This window comes from Bos taurus, chromosome 21 (genome assembly GCF_002263795.3).
Source record: "Bos taurus isolate L1 Dominette 01449 registration number 42190680 breed Hereford chromosome 21, ARS-UCD2.0, whole genome shotgun sequence".
In the NCBI taxonomy this organism is placed as follows: domain Eukaryota; kingdom Metazoa; phylum Chordata; class Mammalia; order Artiodactyla; family Bovidae; genus Bos; species Bos taurus.
The window spans coordinates 31,926,719-31,944,599 of record NC_037348.1 but is presented as its reverse complement, the minus strand read 5'-3'; the positions used below and the strand labels follow the sequence as shown (position 1 = coordinate 31,944,599).

The 17,881-nt window shown below is 36.9% G+C and overlaps 1 protein-coding gene across 4 annotated transcripts in view; it reads left to right on the top strand.

Annotated features, from left to right (window-relative positions):
* Positions 1-17,881, top strand: part of SCAPER (S-phase cyclin A associated protein in the ER) — a 423,604-nt gene that overhangs the window by 75,402 nt on the left and 330,321 nt on the right. For all 4 annotated transcript variants that reach the window (XM_010817116.3, XM_010817115.3, XM_059879316.1 and 1 more), the window contains exon 6: positions 14,454-14,554. In XM_010817116.3, coding sequence (XP_010815418.2) covers positions 14,454-14,554 — 101 coding nt within the window. The remainder of the gene's footprint in view (positions 1-14,453; positions 14,555-17,881) is intronic.

The window sequence follows — 17,881 nt, the reverse complement described above, 5'->3', positions numbered from 1 at the left end:
CCAACTGTGAGAGGCAGGAGATGTTCTAAACTGTCTAAACACAGATTCTTTTGAGTAGTTAAAAGATTGATTAGAAATTGTATTGGTGAAGGGATTTTCACTTTTTGGGCCAATGTTTGCTGCTAAGTTTCCATATCCCTTACCTGCTGTGTCCCTGGCAATGTATTGATTAATATAATTGGTGTAAGTAGTAGCTTTAATGTTTGTAACCTGGGACCCTTGAGTTAATTCTTTTTCTTGTTATAGCCCACCACACCTTTGCTCTGTAGGAATGCAACTTTATCTAATGCTTTTGGATGGTGGCTCCTGACCAATCACCTTTAGAGAAAAATAAGTTTTCTGAAGAAAAGGTCTTAAAATGTTAACAGGCCTCCGGGCCAGAAGATGATGCAAATCACCTAAGCTTTTGCATATGATAAGTTTGCAGGAAGAAAGCCTGGCTTGCTGCCTGACTCTACCCCTTCCCCCATTATCCTCTATGCATAACTTAAGGTATAAAAACTACTTTGGAAAATAAAGTGCGGGGCCTTGTTCACCGAAACTTGGTCTCACCATGTCGTTCTTTCTCTTACCTTCTGGCTGAATTATTCAGCCTCTTTTCTCCACTGAATTTCCTCACTGAGCTATCCTTATTTCAGCCTCTTTTTTCCACTAAATTTCCTCACTGAGCTATCCTCATTCTATTACTCTTTATATCCTTAATTAACATTTAATTAAGCAATTGTTTCCTGATCTTCGCCTACGCCATCTCTCCTTCGAATACCCTGGATCAGCCGGGGCTGGTCCCCGGCAGTGTTGGAGAATACTCTTGAGACTCCCTTGGACTGCACGAACAAACCAGTCAATCCTAAAGGAAATCAACTGTGAATATTCATTGCAAGGACTGATGCTGATGCTGAAACTCCAATACTTTGGCCACCTGATGTGAAGAGCCAGCTCACTGGAAAAGACCTTGATGCTGGGAAAAGTTGAAGGCAGGAGGAGAAGGGGACAACAGAGGACGAGATGGTTGGATGATGTCATCGACTCGGACATGAGTTTGAGCAATCTCAGGGAGATAGTGAAGGACACGGAAGCCTGGTGTGTTGCAGTCCATGGGCTAGCAAAGAGTCAGACACGACTGAACAGCAACAGCAGTGTTGATTTTGAGCATTATAATAATTGTTTTGAGCATTTTTGTCTACTTACACTTAGTCACAATAGGTCTCTCGGTTTTCATAATGGGAAATAGCATAAGAGCATCTAGTCCAGCAACTTCCAAATGAGTTGCGATTAAAAATTAGTTAGCCACTGAAGCAACATATTTGTATCACTACCCAGGCAACTGCAAATTTTGTTTATCCAAAAAGATCCTGGTAAGGATTAAATTATAGGAGAATGCTTTTCATTAGCAGATTTTCATTTGGTAGGCTTTTATTTGTTGAATATATTATGTATGTATTCTTTTTCCAGCTTGCTTATATTGAGAATTAAGGGGAGATATTTGAAAGAGGTGAATGATAAAGGAATGAAGATGACTGGGTCAATAATATTATTAGACAGTTTTTGAAAGTGATTTATTTGCCATTTTGCTTTCAGATGATTTCTTTTTTAAAAATTAGATTAGCAGTTTAAAAAAATGCTTTTTAAAACTTGTTTCACTTTTTGTAAAGCATTTTCTTTTTGTAAGAGTCCCTTCATCACTGACTTCTCATGTGATGGTTATTTCCACTTCTTTCATCATCACAGAGGGCACAACTGTGCTCATTCCTGCAGCTGAGTTGGAGGGCTGTATTGATGTCTGGGCCCAAGGGTCTGTGCACCTAGTATTGTGTGTCAGAAGGACAGAGGGATGGCGCCAACCATCCTGCTGTGCGCCAGTAACTAGAATTAGTTACAAACCGATCGAATCCGTTGCAGCCAATTGGTAAACTAATTGGTAATTTTAGCTGTACATCTATATGTAGTTATCTGAATGCCTATAACGTTACTTTCAGAGCCACTTTTGTTCTGTTCATCCTGCTTAACAAAATAGCCTTCATAGCTGCAAGGAGAAAGATGTGCATCAGTGACTGGGAGGCTGCTCCAGCTGCTTGTCTTGTTTGTATTCCCTTGTTCGTAAAACATGACTCAGGTTACAGCTGCATGGTACCACTCTGATCATTTCTGATAACGGTGAGCTAAACATTCCTTAAAATAGGTTGTTTAAGCCACCAAATGCACTTTCTCTGTGCCAACTTGTATCAGAAGTATAGCTGCTTATATTCTTGCCTTTTAGGGGGTTTCTTCTTTTCTTTCAGTGAAAAAGGAAATCAGTAGACAACTTTTAAAGGAAATTATTGGGAATTAAATCTTTCTGTGCCCTAAAGTAGGTCGCTTAAGTTAATGAATTTAATTAAAGAATTTGAATTGTATTAGTAGAGTTGAGAAAAGGAAGTCAACTAAATTTAAAAAATTTTCCTTTTCCTGATCACAGAAAACTTTCATTACCAGTGATTTGGCAATAAGATTACCTTAGAAAGAAAATAAACAGTACTTCTATGTCAGGAGAGTCTTTTAAAGTAGAATATAATTTTTATGACTAAAGTGAGGTTGGTACTATATTTCATTTATGAATAACTTGGCATGTATTTATTATTAGTCTTGGGTTTGGTTTCCAAAGTGTACCTGTATGTTTTAAAAAAAAAATTTGTAAGTGAAAAGTGTTTTTGAGGTCTTTGAGGCCCACTGATACTAAACCATGAGTCCAGTACTTTGTTATGGAAAAGTAATATATTTTTAAAACAAATAACCATCTTTATAGCTGGCTGTCATTTTCTGATAGTCATCTTCTGGGAGAATTGGAAAGTTGCCTTTTATAGTAAAGTGGGACTGGCATGCCTTTACAGTAAGATGAGAATACTATGATACTGGTAAAGTGAATACACTTTAAAGTTCTTTGTCTTAGCATTTAAGACGAAACATGGCAACTATGGCCAGTTAAGCAATGTCCGCACATAGCTAAACCTGACATCAATTCCCTTTTGTCAGATGTGGAGTGGATCTTAGTGGCTTATGCTTTTAAATCTTTTTGTGTAAAATTTTCATTGCTACTCTCATGTAAAACTAGTCAGTGCTAAGAAAAAATGCAAGATGAGTAGAATGTAGTGTCACAGTAATGTGATTTTGGATTTTCTAAAGAGGAAAATTAGAGTGCAGATAAACTGAATTAGAAGTGATTCCTGTGAAATCCAGTCAGTTTGAAATATATTTTGTAATTGGAGGCTTAGTGTCTGTGCAAATGCTGTATTTGATAAACAGAATGCAGGTAACCCGTATTATTAAAACTGGTTTTACATCATGCATAATTATAATGGCCTTTGATATATTCAGCTTTGTATTATTTGCCTTAGAAATGCTGGTAAAATTTTAAACATTTACTTTTCCATATATATTTCTTTTTAAACTGATGATTTCACATATATGTTAGCAGAATTAAAGATTATTTAAAAGACTAACAGTTATTATTTTTTAAATTTGATTTCAGAAAGCTTCAGTTTAGTAGTAAATGTAAAAAATGTTGATGAAGAACACTGGAGGGAAGCATGCCCTTGATAATGGATTTGCTAGTAACTTTTTTCATTCCTATCTTTTCTTCTTTTTATTTTTCTTGCTGCTGGTATAGAACATCTTGGAGGTATGACTTAGCAGAAAGAGCAGTGGGCCAGGAGTCAATGCAGTGGGGCTTGGGTTCTGTGCTGTCACAACCAGATCACTAAACTCATGTTATCTTAAAATTAAGTGACTGACTATAGACTATGTGACTTCTTCATTCATAAGATAATCCTCTGAAATTTACTCATTATGTAACATCTTTTGTCACTAATAGTTTTACTTATTCAGCCCATTCTTTAGAATAAAAATTTCTAAACAAGACTGGAGAGGGTAGAAATTTGCTTTAAGAGGGATTGTAGATTATAATTAATTTCTGTCATAAAGTACCACTGATAAATGTTACATTGGACATCTGAGGGAATAATCTTCTGTTTAATTCACTCAGGCTAAAGAGCAGCATTTGCTAGCATGCTGTTGATGTTTCAAATCACTGAATACCTCTCTCTTCTGGTTTGAATTTCATTGATTCAGTGTTTTGACACATTGTGGATTTCTAACATTTTATTTTGGTGAGTAAATCATAGAATCTTAGAACTGTTAGTACAGTTGTCTAATCCACCTACCCATTATACTGTTACCCTTGACCGTATTCCCTCTGGTAAATAATTCTCTTTTTGAGACAGCTCTGGCAGGTGAAAATCTGTCATTTTCACTGAGTGTTCTTTGTTCTATAACTTGTATTTATGTGGAAATAATATAATCCCTTTTATGACAACCTCTCATGTGAAGATGTTTATCATACCATCCCATTAGTCTTTAAGCCTAGTCATCCAGTTCTTACTGTAGTTCCTACTATAATCTGATGTTAAAATCTTCCTTATTATCACACTTGGTTTATTGTGTTCTACTTTATCTATCTATCCTCCTTAAATTGTGCTTACCATGGCTTAGTGGCTAGCAAGTAGCTAGCAACAGAATTAGACTCTAGCTGATTAAATAGAAAAATTAATTCTTCGAGAGGACAGGTCACAGATTTAATACTAAAACCCATGAATCAGGGTTAGAAAATAGGCAGAAACCAGGGAGGTTCTGCAGAGAAACATCTGGCTAGGATGTATTGCTGTTTTTTTAAATACCACCATTTCCTCTTTATCTTTGCCTTGCTTGCTTGAGATTCAGAGTCCCAGGCAAGTGAGTCTGATTGGTTAAGTTCCAATCATATTACTGTGCTTAACTGTCAAGTAGTAGAGAGCAGGAAGATCTTCTCCTTTTATGTCTGTGCAAAAACCCAATTCCCCAAACTAGAAAGAGAGTGGAAATTCAGGTTAGCAGTAAAAAAAATGTTTCACACAGACAGAAAACCCACAGAGGAAGTGGTCTCATTTTACCTTATGCTGATCAGACCCCCAGCCTTTTCATAGTTGCTATTATAATTGTATTATTGAAGTGTGAGGCCATATTCAGTTTTTCCTCTGGCTCAGCAAACTATTTACTCAACTTGAGTTTAGTGTCAAGTGAAATTACAGTCTTTTTTATATGTGTCATGTGTTGTTAAGACCAACCTCCTCTGCCTGATATTTTACTTGCACAGTTAGTTACTGGATCAAAGGGTAGAATCAGAAACTTATCATTTAAAAATATCTCATCTTTTTAGATTTGCCACATTACTATAACCTGTCCATGCTGCCCAATAGAAATATAACATGAGCCACATATGTACTTCTAAATTTCCTACTTGTTACATTAAAAAGGCAAAAAGAAACATATGAAAATAACTTACATAATATTTTAAATTTAACCCAATACATCAAAAATTATTTCAACATGTAATAAGTATGATTATTATTATTTTTACTATGATCATTATTATTAAGATATTTTACTTTCTTTCTTTTTGGTCAGAGTCTAAGTTCAGAGTAGCTGCCTTTCATGTACTTGATAAGCACGTGTGGCAAGTGATTACCATATTGAACAATGCAGATTTATATATTTTTTGAATTCTTTTGTCTATGGTGGACTTATATCATTTGTAAATAAATGAATGAGCATACCCTGTATTTCTTTATCAAATACCCTGTATTTCTTTTATCATACACTGGTAAAAGTGTTTGGGTAGAGGGACTTTTCGTATCTCTGAGGATAACTGGAAGAGCTAGGTGATAAATAATAAATCTACAGACAGCTTAGGGAGAGTGAAGAATTCTTAAGCAGAAGAATAGTAGGAGCACGATCCAGGAAAAGATAGAAATCCTTAGGGGGAAGTCTCAGCAATAATAATCTGGGTAATTTATTGGTCAGAGGACAAATTATAGTAGAAATTAGGAAATATTTTGAACTGAATAACAAAAATAATATATGTGAGATGGAGCCTAAGTCATATCTGAAGGAAACTTTATAGTGCTGCTGCTGCTACTGCTGCTAAGTCGCTTCAGTCGTGTCCCACTCTGTGCAACCCCATAGACAGCAGCCCACCAGGCTCTGCCGTCCCTGGGATTCTCCAGGCAAGAACACTGGAGTGGGTTGCCATTTCCTTCCCCATTGCATGAAAGTGAAAAGTGAAAGTGAAGTTGCTCAGTCGCGACCGACTCGTGGAGACCCCATGGACTGTAGACCACCAGGCTCCTCCATCCATGGGATTTTCTAGGCAAGACTACTGGAGTGGCTTGCCATTGTCTAAAATGCATATAATTTCTGGAATAAAATAAAGGCTGAAAGCCAATGATCAAAATATCCAGCTTAAGAAGTTAGGGGAAAAAGTAAACTAAACCCAGAGACATCAGAAGGAAGAAAATGATAAAGAGCAGAAATTAATAAAATAGAACTGTCATACATCAGACATTATCATCAAAGTCAGAAGCTGCTGCTGTGGTTAATCAAGAAAAGAAATTAGAAAGTGTGGAAACTAGTATCAGTGATGAAAAAGATAATATTACTACTAATATTGCTATCAGATATGAAAAAGGTAACTGACTGCAGGTCCTATAGAACATTAAAAAGACAAGAGATCCTTCTCTATTCTCTTGTTCTCCCACCTCATTAAAAAAAATATGGATTAGAAGTAGCTGGCAGATGTGGGTTGGTCGCATAAGAAATATTAAGAAAATAAGATATTGAATATAAAGGGAATAAAATTTCTCATTTTCAGAGAAAGGATTTACAATATGGAAAGGGAGAAGTTTAGAATGAACTATAGGTGATTGATGTGAAGAGCTGACTCACTGGAAAAGACCCTGATGCTGGGAAAGATTGACGGCAAGAGGAGAAGGGGAAGACAGAGGATGAGATGGTTAGATAGCATCACTGACTCAATGGACATGAATTTGAGCAAACTTAGGAAGATAATGAAGAACAGGGAAACCTGGCGTGCTGCAGTTCACGGTGTCACAAAGAGTCAGACGCTGCTTAGCGACTGAACAACAACAACAAATAGGTGATTGAATTTGGAAGCATTGGTATGAGCTTAAATTTCTTTTAAAATACCTGTACACAGCTAGGTACAGAAATAGGTGTAGATGTGTTCATGTGTATGTTTGTTTTTCTGCTGTCTGCTTTTGCTTCATTGACTACACCAAAGCCTTTGAATGTGTGGATCACAACAAAATGGAAAATTCTTAAAGAGATGGGAATATGAGACCACCTTCCCTGCCTCCTGAGAAACCTGTATGCAGAACAAGAAGCAACAGTTAGAATGGGACTGGTTCAAAATTAGGAAAGGAGTACATTAAAGCTGTATATTGTTACCCTGATTATTTACTTATATGCAGAGTACATCATGCGAAATGCTAGGCTGGGTGACTCACAAGCTGGAATCAAGAGTGTGGGGAGAAATATCAATAATCTTAGATGTAAAGTTGATACCACTTTAATGGCAGAAAGCAAAGAGAACTAAAGAGCATCTTGATGAGGGTGAAAGAGGAGAGTGAAAAACTGGTTTAAAACTCAACATTCAAAAAACAAAGATCATGGCCATCCATTCCATCACTTCATGGCAAATAGATGGGAAAAAGTGGAAACAGTGACAGATTTTATTTTCTTGGGCTCCAAAATCACTGTGGACAGTGACTGCAGGCATGAAATTAAAAGACACTTGCTCCTTGGAAGAAAAGCTATGACAAAACCTAGACAGCGTATTAAAAAGCAGAGACATCAGTTTGCTGACTAAGATCCATCTCCTCAAAGCTATGGTTTTTCCCATAGTCATGTATGGATGTGAGAGCTGGACCATAAAGAAGTCTGAGCGCAGAAGAATTGATGCTTTCAAACTGTGGTTTGAAAAGACTTGTGAGTGTCCCTTGGACAGCAGGGAGATAAAACCAGTCAATCCTAAAGGAAATCAACCCTAAATATTCATTGGAAGGACTGATGTTTAAGCTGAAGTTTCAATACTTTGGCCACTTGAATCAAAGAGCCAGCTAATTGGAAAAGACCCTGATGCTAGGAAAGATTGAGGGCAGGAGGAGAAGGGGGCGACAGAGGATGAGATGGCTGGATGGGTCACCACCTCAGTGGGCATGAATTTGAGAAACTCCACGAGATAGCAACTGAACAACAACAACTGGGAGTGCCCTGAAGCTCTGACGCACCAGTATCAGTGAGCACGTTAAATACCTGATCTTTAGGTATTTATATCACTTAGGTCAATATATCAGTCTCCAATGAAAAGAACCAGAACTGCTTAGAGAAACGGCTGATTCCAGGGCAGGGCCAGCGAAAATACAGGATGAGCCTAAAAAATCTTTTTGTGACAGAAAGTAGGAAATAATCTGATGTAATGGTAACATGTCAGAAATACGTAAGAGCCAGCATCAGCAACTTCCCATTTGCCAAATCTGGGACAATTCAAGTATTAAAATAAACAATGATAGTAATGGATCATTGAAGAATATAGAAATTGATGAATCCATACTATTATGAATAAGTAAATTAATAAATAGTCAAATAAGGGAAAGCACCTTTTCTATAATAGAATGCTAAGTAATAAATGTAGAAGGAATGATGGAATTAGAAAACCATTATTTAGAAATTATTATAATAATTTATCCAGGCAAGAATCACCAATGGATCTTAAATTAGTGAAATTTGTTGAAGAACATGATATTTATAGTTATAGAATATCTCCCTAAAAGGTAGCTTTCAAGTACAGAGAAAAATAGGAAGTTTAAGCAGGGAGTTGTTAGATACCACTTATCAAATTATCAAATTTATTATCATTAGTTATAGGACATATACATAGTGGGTGCCTCTTTATATTAGGCTCTGAGAAGACCACAGCATCACTAATGTGGTATTCCTGATAATTCATTTAATTTGACCTTAAATTGATTGACATATTACAAAATAACTGCCTGTATTCTTTAAAAATATGAGGTCATGAACGACTGAGGAAGAGCAGTAATAGAATGAAAAAGACAGGACAGTTAAATACAAGTGTGATTCTCAGTAGAACCTTGGATTAGATTATTTTTCTTCTCTAAAGCCACCCTGATTATTTAACTTATATGCAGAATACATCACATGAAATGCCAGGCTAGATGGCTCACAAGCTGGAATCAAGATTGAAGGGAGAAATATCAATAACCTCAGATATTATGCAGATGACTCTAATGGCAGAAAATGAAAAGCAACTAAAGCGGTTTTTTTTTTTTTTTTGATGAAGGTGAAAGAGTAGAGTGAAAAGCTGGGTTAAAACAAACATTCAAAAAATGAAGATCATGGCATCCAGTCCCATCACTTCATGGTAAATGGGTGGGGGATAAATGGAAACAGTGAGAGATTTTGTTTTCTTGGGCTCCAAAATCACTGCGGTTGGTGACTGCAGGCACAAAATTAAAAGACAGTTGCTTTTTGGAAGAAAAGCTATGACAAACCTAGATAGCATATTGAAAAGCAGAGACATCACTTTGCCAAGAAAGGTCCATCTAGTCAGAGCTATGGTTTTTCCAGTAGTCATGTACAGATGTGAGAGTTGAACCCTCAAGAAGGCTGAGCACTGAAGAATTGATGCTTTCAAAGCTGTAGTGCTGGAGAAGACTCTTGAGAGTCCCTTGTTTAGCAAGGAGATGAAACTAGTCAGTCCTAAAGGAAATCAATTCTGAATATTCACCAGAAGGACTGATGCTTAAATTGAAGTTTCAATACTTTGACCAGCTGATGCAAAGAGCTGACTCATTGGAAAGGACCCTGATATTGGGGAAAATTTAGGGGAGGAGGAGAAGGGGGCAACAGAGGATGAGATGGTTGGATGGCATCATTGACTCAGTGGACATGCTGGTGCTGCTGCTACTGCTGCTAAGTCGCTTCAGTCCCGTCCAACTCTCTGCGACCCCATAGATGGCAGCCCACCAGGCTCCGCTGTCCCTGGGATTCTCCAGGCAAGAACACTGGAGTGGGTTGCCATTTCCTTCCCCAATGTGTGAAAGTGAAAAGTGAAAGTGAAGTCACTTTGAAAACTTTGAAGAAAACATAGATGTAAATCTTTGTAACCTTGGAGTAGGCAGTACTTTCTCAAATATTATACCCAGAGCACAAGTAACCAAATAAATATGTAAATTGAACTTTATCTAAATTTAAAACTTACATGTGTTATTAGGACACTCACAAGTAAAGAGACAGCTCACAGAATGAGAGAAAATATTTTCAAACAATATGTCTGATAAGTTTAATATACAAAATATATGAAAAATTCCTGCAGTTCAAAAATAAAAAAGACAAATAGCCCAGTTAAAAAATGGGCAAAGAATTTGAATAGACACTTCTGCATAGATGATATACAAATGTCCATAAACACATGAATATGTGCTCAACATTTTTAGTCATCAGGGAAAATCAAATAAAAACAACAGTATCGCTTTACTGTCATTAGGTTGACTAGAGTCAAGAAGTCAGAAAATAGCAAATGTTGGTAAGGATTGAAGGAGATGCAACCCTCTCATATTGCTAGCGGCAATGTAAAATGGTACAGCTACTGGTGAAAAAAATTTTGGTAGTTAATGTTAAATGTTAGAGTTACCATATGGCCCAGGAAATCCACTTCCATTTATATACCCAAGAGAATTAGAAACATGTGTTCACATAAAACCTTGTACATGAATGTTCACAGCCAGCAGCATTCATAATAGGAAAAAAGTGAGAACAGCCTAAATATCCATCAACTGAAAGTGAATAAAAGAAGTTGTGTTTACACAGTTATTTAATTATAGAAAGGAATGGAGTACAGATGCATGCTACCAGGTAGATGAGCCTTGAAAACATTCAGTTCAGTTCAGTTGCTCAGTTGTGTCCAACTCTTCACGACCCCATGGACCACAGCACACCAGGCCTCCCTGTCCATCACCAACTCCCAGAGCCTCAAACTCATCTCCACTGAGTTGGTGATGCCATCCAACCATCTGATCCTCTGTCGTCCCCTTCTCTTCCTGCCTTCAGTCTTTCCCAGCATCAGGGTCATTTCAGATGAGTCAGCCCTCCGCATCAGGTGGCCAAAGTATTGGAGTTTCAGCTTCAACATCAGTCCTTCCAATGAACACTCAGGACTGATCTCCTTTAGGATGGACTGGTTGGATCTCCTTGCAGTCCAAGGGACTCTCAAGAGTTTTCTCCAACACCACAGTTCAAAAGCATCAATTCTTCTGTGCTCAGCTTTCTTTATAGTCCAGCTCTCACATCCATACATGACTACTGGAAAAACCATAACCTTGACAAGACGGATCTTTGTTGGTAAAATAATGTCTCTGCTTTTTAATATGCTGTCTAGATTGGACATAACTTTCCTTCCAAGGAGTAAGCATCTTTTAATTTCATGGCTGCAATCACCATCTGAAGTGATTTTGGAGCCCCCAAAATTAAAGTTAGCTACTGTTTCTACTGTTTCCCCATCTATTTGCCATAAAGTGATGGGACCGGATGCCAGGATCTTCGTTTTCTGAATGTTGAGCTTTAAGCCAACTTTTTCACTCTCCTCTTTCATTTCATCAAGAGGCTCTTTAGTTCTTCTTCACTTTCTGCCATAAGGGTGGTTTCGTCTGCATATCTGAGGTTATTGTTATTTCTCCTGGCAGTCTTCCAGCTTTTGCTTCATCCAGCCCAGCATTTCTCATGAAAACATTATGCTAAAAGAAGCCGCCTCGAAATACCACATATGATATGATTCTGTTTATATGAAATGTCCAGAACAGGCCAGTCCATAGATACAGAAGGTTGATCAGTGGTTTCCAAAGGCTGGGGAGAAGGGAAAATGGGGAATGACTGCTAAAGGTTTCTTTTGGGGGATGATGAAAATGTTTTGGAATCAGTTGCATAATTCTGTGTATATATGGTGCACAGCTCTGAATTGCATAATTTAAAATGGTGAATTTTATAGTCTGTGAATTATATCTCAATAACAAATTGAGGAAAAAAGCCTGTATTATGCAAATTCTTCTAGAACATAGAAAAATAGAGAATTCCTTTCAGCATGACTTTGATAACCAAAACCGTTATGAGAAAGGAAAATGTAGGCCACACTGAAGTACAGATGCTTAAGTCCTAAACCAGATAACGATGTATTGAATCTAGTGATTTGAAAATTGGACAGTACATCACAATCAAGTCAGGTTCTTTGCAGTCCTGCAGTGTTCCTTTAACATTTGAATATGAAATTAATGTTATTTACCAGATTAGATGAGTGAAGATGAAAAATCATATGATCATGTCAGTGATTTTGGAAAAATACTTTGTGAAATTCAGCACCCATTCATGATAAAACTAGTAAACTGAGAATAAAAAGGAGCATCCTTAGTGATATAAGGAATCTTCCAAAAATTCTAGAGTAAACATCAAGCTTAATGCTGAGATGTTGAGAGCTTTCCTTCTGAAATTGTGAATGAGACAAGATCGGCCACTATCTTTATTTCTTTTCAGCCTTGTGCCAGCACAGGAATAAGAGAATAAGACATAAAAGATATGAGATGTATGGAGAAAAATAAGTATGTCATTATTTACAGATCACATATATATGTATACACACACAATAAACACACTTAGGAGATCCAGGAAAATCAACATTAACTGAAAAAAAATTTAAAGCAACTACCATTTATTCTTAGGGTTGAGTCTAACAAAAGATATGTAAGACCTCTACACAGAAAAATATAATACATTATGAGACACACCGAGTAAGATAAATATATAGAGCTATAGGTCTGTAAAGACTAGAAAAACAATGTTATAAGAATATCAGTTTTCTTTCAGTTCCTGTATAGAATCAGTGCAAATGCAATTAAAATTCTATTTTTTTTACCCTTGAGAAGTTGACAAGCTGATTCTAAAATTTGTATGGAAATGCAAAAAGGGCTGGAATTTGCCTAGACAACTTTGAGGTCAAAGATAAAGTTGGAGAATTTACTGAATTTTGAGATTTATTTTAGAGCTGTAACAATGCATGATAATTTACTGCTGGTATAAGAATAGACCAATGTAAAAAAAAAAAAAAAAGAATAGACCAATGTAACAGAAGAGATATTCTAGACACAGACCCATGCTTTAAAAGATAATTTTGGAGAAATCTTCCTGACCTTGTGATAGGAAAAGAATACATAAAAATAACACAAATAATATCAGTCTTTAGATAAAACAGTCATAAATTAGACCACCTTAAAATTTGGAATTTCTGTTCATCAAAAGATTCCATTCCATTAGGAGAGTGAAAAGGCAAGCTTATATGTGCTGCACATAGAATCAACAATAGGCACATATCCAAAAGAAGTTCTTCTGCACATCAGAAAGAGAAAGACACTAGAAAAACGGGATGAGTCTTGAATAAGCACTTTACAAAAAGAAGTTGGCCAATAAGCATATGAAAAAGGGCTGACAATCATTAATAATCAGCGAAACACATACTAAAACCAAAATGAAACCATTGCAGCGTCATCAGCCAGAATGGCTCAGGTTAAAAACACAAAAAGAAGACCCAAAATGGACAATTCCAGGTATAGATGAGGGTTGCTGCTGGGTGTGGCAACCACTTTGGAAAACAGTTTGTTACTATATATGCAAGTGGAACATAGGCCTACTCTGTGACTCAGCAGTTACACTCTTGATCATACACTCAACAGAAATAATACATATGTGCAGTGAACATGTACATGAGTAATAGCATATAACTTGTAATATCCCAAATTTGGAAATTACTTCAATATGCATCAACATTAGATTGTATAAATATTAGGTAAATAAATATTAAAATAAATACCAACCAATAAATTTTGATAAACTGTAAATTGGGTAAATGTTAATAGAATACTGTTCAGTAGTGACCTTGGAATATGACAGTAAGTGAATGGCAGGTATGTTCTGCAATATGGATGAATCTGATAAACAAATGTATGACAGAAACCACAAAATAATACATAGTCTATGAGTTCATTTTATGAATTTCAAAATAAAACTATTAGAAGTCAAAGCAGTAGTTACTTTGGAACAGTGATTAGGAGGGAGACATCAGGGAACTTTTATTAGAGACTGATAGTGTTAAATTTTTTGTCTTGGATGGTGGTTGCATGAGTCCTTACTTTGAAATAATTTATCAGTACATTTATGTTTCATGTACTTTTCTGTTTATTAAATATAGCAATAAAAAGATTAAAAAAAATACTCAGTTGAGAAAGTCTTGAGAAGGAATATCAATACCATCTTTTGGTCTTTAGACTGTGAGCTTCACTAACTTCTTACCAAACAGAATGAAAATAACCCCCTACTCCCAGATATCGGTAGGTTTTGCTGCTTCCTCAGTGAGGAGTATTAGTGTAAAAATTATTAATTCCTAAGTCCTTTACTCTAAAATTTTTTTTCTTGAAGCTCTTTAGTTTCAGAATGGAATCTAATGTTTGTTTGTTTTGAATTAGGAGGTGCTGATGATGCTGGATAACTATGTAAGAGATTTCAAAGCATTAATTGACTGGATTCAACTTCAGGAAAAGCTGGAGAAGACAGATGCTCAAAGCAGGTAATGAATTCTGGTCTTTATATTTATAGCAGCTGGCAGATTCTAAAGCATTTATTAAAATTGACAATGACCTTGACCTCAGCTTAACTGGAAACTTGTCTAGATCTAAAAGTTGGGAGCTGCATTTCTCAAGTTCAGTAACAAGTATTTTATTGGGTACCTGCTAGTGCAAGGCACTTGTTATCTTGTACAGAAATGTAACTGCTGAGTAAGATATACTTACTACTTTCATGAATTTGTAGTCTAAGGATGGGATAAAATAGAACTGATTACTATGAAAAAATTGTCAATATTATAGGTGTCCAGAGGACAGAGTCATATCTCCTTTGGGGAATAGATCAGGAAAGATTTTGAGGAGATTGTAGAAGTGTTTAAAAAATGTGATGGATTTTAATATAGTTGGCCTTTCAGATGAAGGGAATAAGGACAGCTATAGAAGTTCAGGGTGCATATGAAGTGACAGTAAAGTAGGGAAAAGTATAGTATTTCTTCTTAAGGTAGTAGGCAGTGAGGGAAATTGATGAGACTAGGGGAGTAATGAAAGACCAGAGCTATTTCAGAAACCTTCATTTGGAATCAGCACACAGAGCTGCACTGTGCGCTGCTCACAGCACGCCTTCATTTGGAATCGGTCTCCGGGACTATTGTGGTTAAGAAAAACAGACGCAGTCCTGCCCTCATGAAGTATGCAGTGCATTGACAGGAAACACTGAGGTTAAATACTTATCCGTGTACAAAGAGTCACCCCGAAGAAACATACTATACTTTGGGAGTATAATAAAAGGTACCATCAACCAGTTGGTTAAGCCCAGGAGGATTTCCCCAAGGAGCTTATATTTCAGTGAGGCAGAAATACCAAGAAGCAGTTAGCTTGACAAGGAGAAAAGAAAAATGTAATCCCAGGTAGAGGTGACAGTATAGGATATCCTGGAGGTGCAAGAGAGCACAGAATAGTCCAGGAGTTCAGAGTTTAGCAGGGTTGGAGTGAATAGAACAGGCAAAGAGTAGCATGAGATGAACCTAGAGAGATAGGCGGAGACCAGATTATGTAGGACTTTGTAGACGTGATAAACACTTTAGTGTTTATTTTGGGTCATAAAGGTTTTTAAGTAAGGAAATTACATATCAGACTTTTTTTTTTTTTTTTAAAGATCTTTCTGACTGTAGTGTGGGAAGGTTGAGATTCAGCAGTATAGTTTATAGATTAGATGCTGGCTACTCAGGCTCGAGGAAAGGCAGTAGGGAGAGCCGAGACATATTCCAGAGACGGATAATCCAACTGTATTTAGTCTTGTTTTGGTTATGTGCACAAGCAAAAGAACAATTTGCTGTTTAGTTTAGACTTATAAGTAAAGCCTGAGCTTTTGTGAAGTGGGTCAATTCACATGAAGCTACAGTGATGCCCTTTTACCCAGAGAAAACAGGCCTAGGCTGATTCTTTTCCTTGGATTTAACCTTGGTTCAGTCTCAGTGAGTGGAGCTGTCCTGTGGAGAAGGCATCGTCCTAGTCTGTCAACCCCAGGGGAAAACCAAGTGAGTGAAGGAATCCCAAGGGAAAAATCCAGGAAGTCTTGGTTCCCAGGAAACCAAATTCAGGGAAACTAGTTGTCTTTGCAATAAGCAGTTTCACCTTTACCCCTTGATAATAGGTTATTAGATTGGATGGGAGTGGGGGATACATTCTTTAGTGGGGTTGAACCAGATCATCATGCTGATTTGGAATTGGTGACTGTATTGCCCTTGAAAAGATAAGCAGAGGAAATCAGGTTCAAAGAAAACAGAATAGATGTACAGAGAGGGCAAAAATGAGGGGAATCATCTGGTCTTTCAGAGTTTGAGAGTGTTGCTTTAAAGCCTGCCTCTTCCAGACCTAATCCTCATGAGCCACCTTGAGGATGTCCTTATCCTTGTAAGTTTATATCCTTGCAATAAATCTTTATTTTCTTTTTTATTTAGCTTTATGAAGTTTCTGTTCCTTGTATCCAAAAAGGGTCTGTAATGTAACTGTCAATGCATTATAGAAGCTAACTAGTTTTTTTTTCTTGCTTGCAAACTCCAGGCTAGCAGTGGCTATGTTGAAGATTGAGAAAGATTCTGAGGCCAACTCCAAGCTTAACAGCTATGCCTATCCAGGCATCATGGTTCAAAAATATACCTGAGGCAACACTTTAAAAAAATACATCTTATTTATTTGGCTGCATTGGATCTTAAGTTACAGCATGTAGGATCTTTCACTGTGGCACATAGACTCTCCAGCTGCAAGGTGTGGGCCCCAGAGCATGTGAACTTCAGTAGTTGTGACAGAGGAGCTCTCTAGTTGTACAGGGGCTTAGTTGCTCCAAGACATGTGAGATCTTAGTTCCCTGATAAGGGATAGGACCCATGTCCTCTGCATTGTAAATTGGATCCTTAACAACTGAACCACCAGAGAAATCCCTGAGGCAACTTTTTTTACCTTAAGAACTTCCCAGCACTTCTCTTCTTTGCCTCCTGAGGCAGCTCACAGATATAAGAAGCAACCTTTAATTTCCTGTGTGGTGGCATTATCCATCTTTCATTCATCATCTCATGCATCAAAAGTTATTTCCCATATGATTTGGCAATAAATTATCAAAAGCTTTAGATTTTATTTGGATAAACATCTATATGGATTTTCTTATTTTCTAGTAATTAGTATCATTTTTTAATTAGAGAAAAAAAATCACAGTCACTAGATTGAATAAAGAGTAAGAGGCTAGGACATTTGGAGAGTTATGGAGGTCTGATTGAGGGCATAGGATGGAGAAGATATTGCTTGGGGAAATTTTTTTCAAGTAGAGATTATGCATCCTGTCAACTGATTGGTGTGGAGCCAGTGAAGAAGGAGGAATAGTTAGCTTTTCTAGCAAAGAACAGTGAAATGTTTATGATGTTGCTCTTGTGGGTAAGGTAGAGGATGAAGGTGTATTCTTCAGTTTAACCCTCAGCACTTTCTGTCTTGATCTCTGCTCTACACTCTTAGCTCTCCAGCAATACTGGATACAAGTAGCCAAAATTAGTACCATTGCCTTTTTAATGTGTTTTTAACTGGGTGTATGGAAGCTTTTAAAATATAAGTAGTTTGTGTTGTGTCTTTGTAACCCCATAACCTGCTGTAGTGGATGGAAAATCCTGGACCATGCATCATCTGGAATTATTTACTGGTAATATGGTAAAGAACTTTCTGATAGACAGTGTACCAAGGAAAAATTGTGATCTGCTTATGTTTTCATGCACTTAACAACAAAGAGAAAAGATTAGACTACCCTACCACCACCACCATTGCCGCCACCTCTTTTCTCTTTTAAT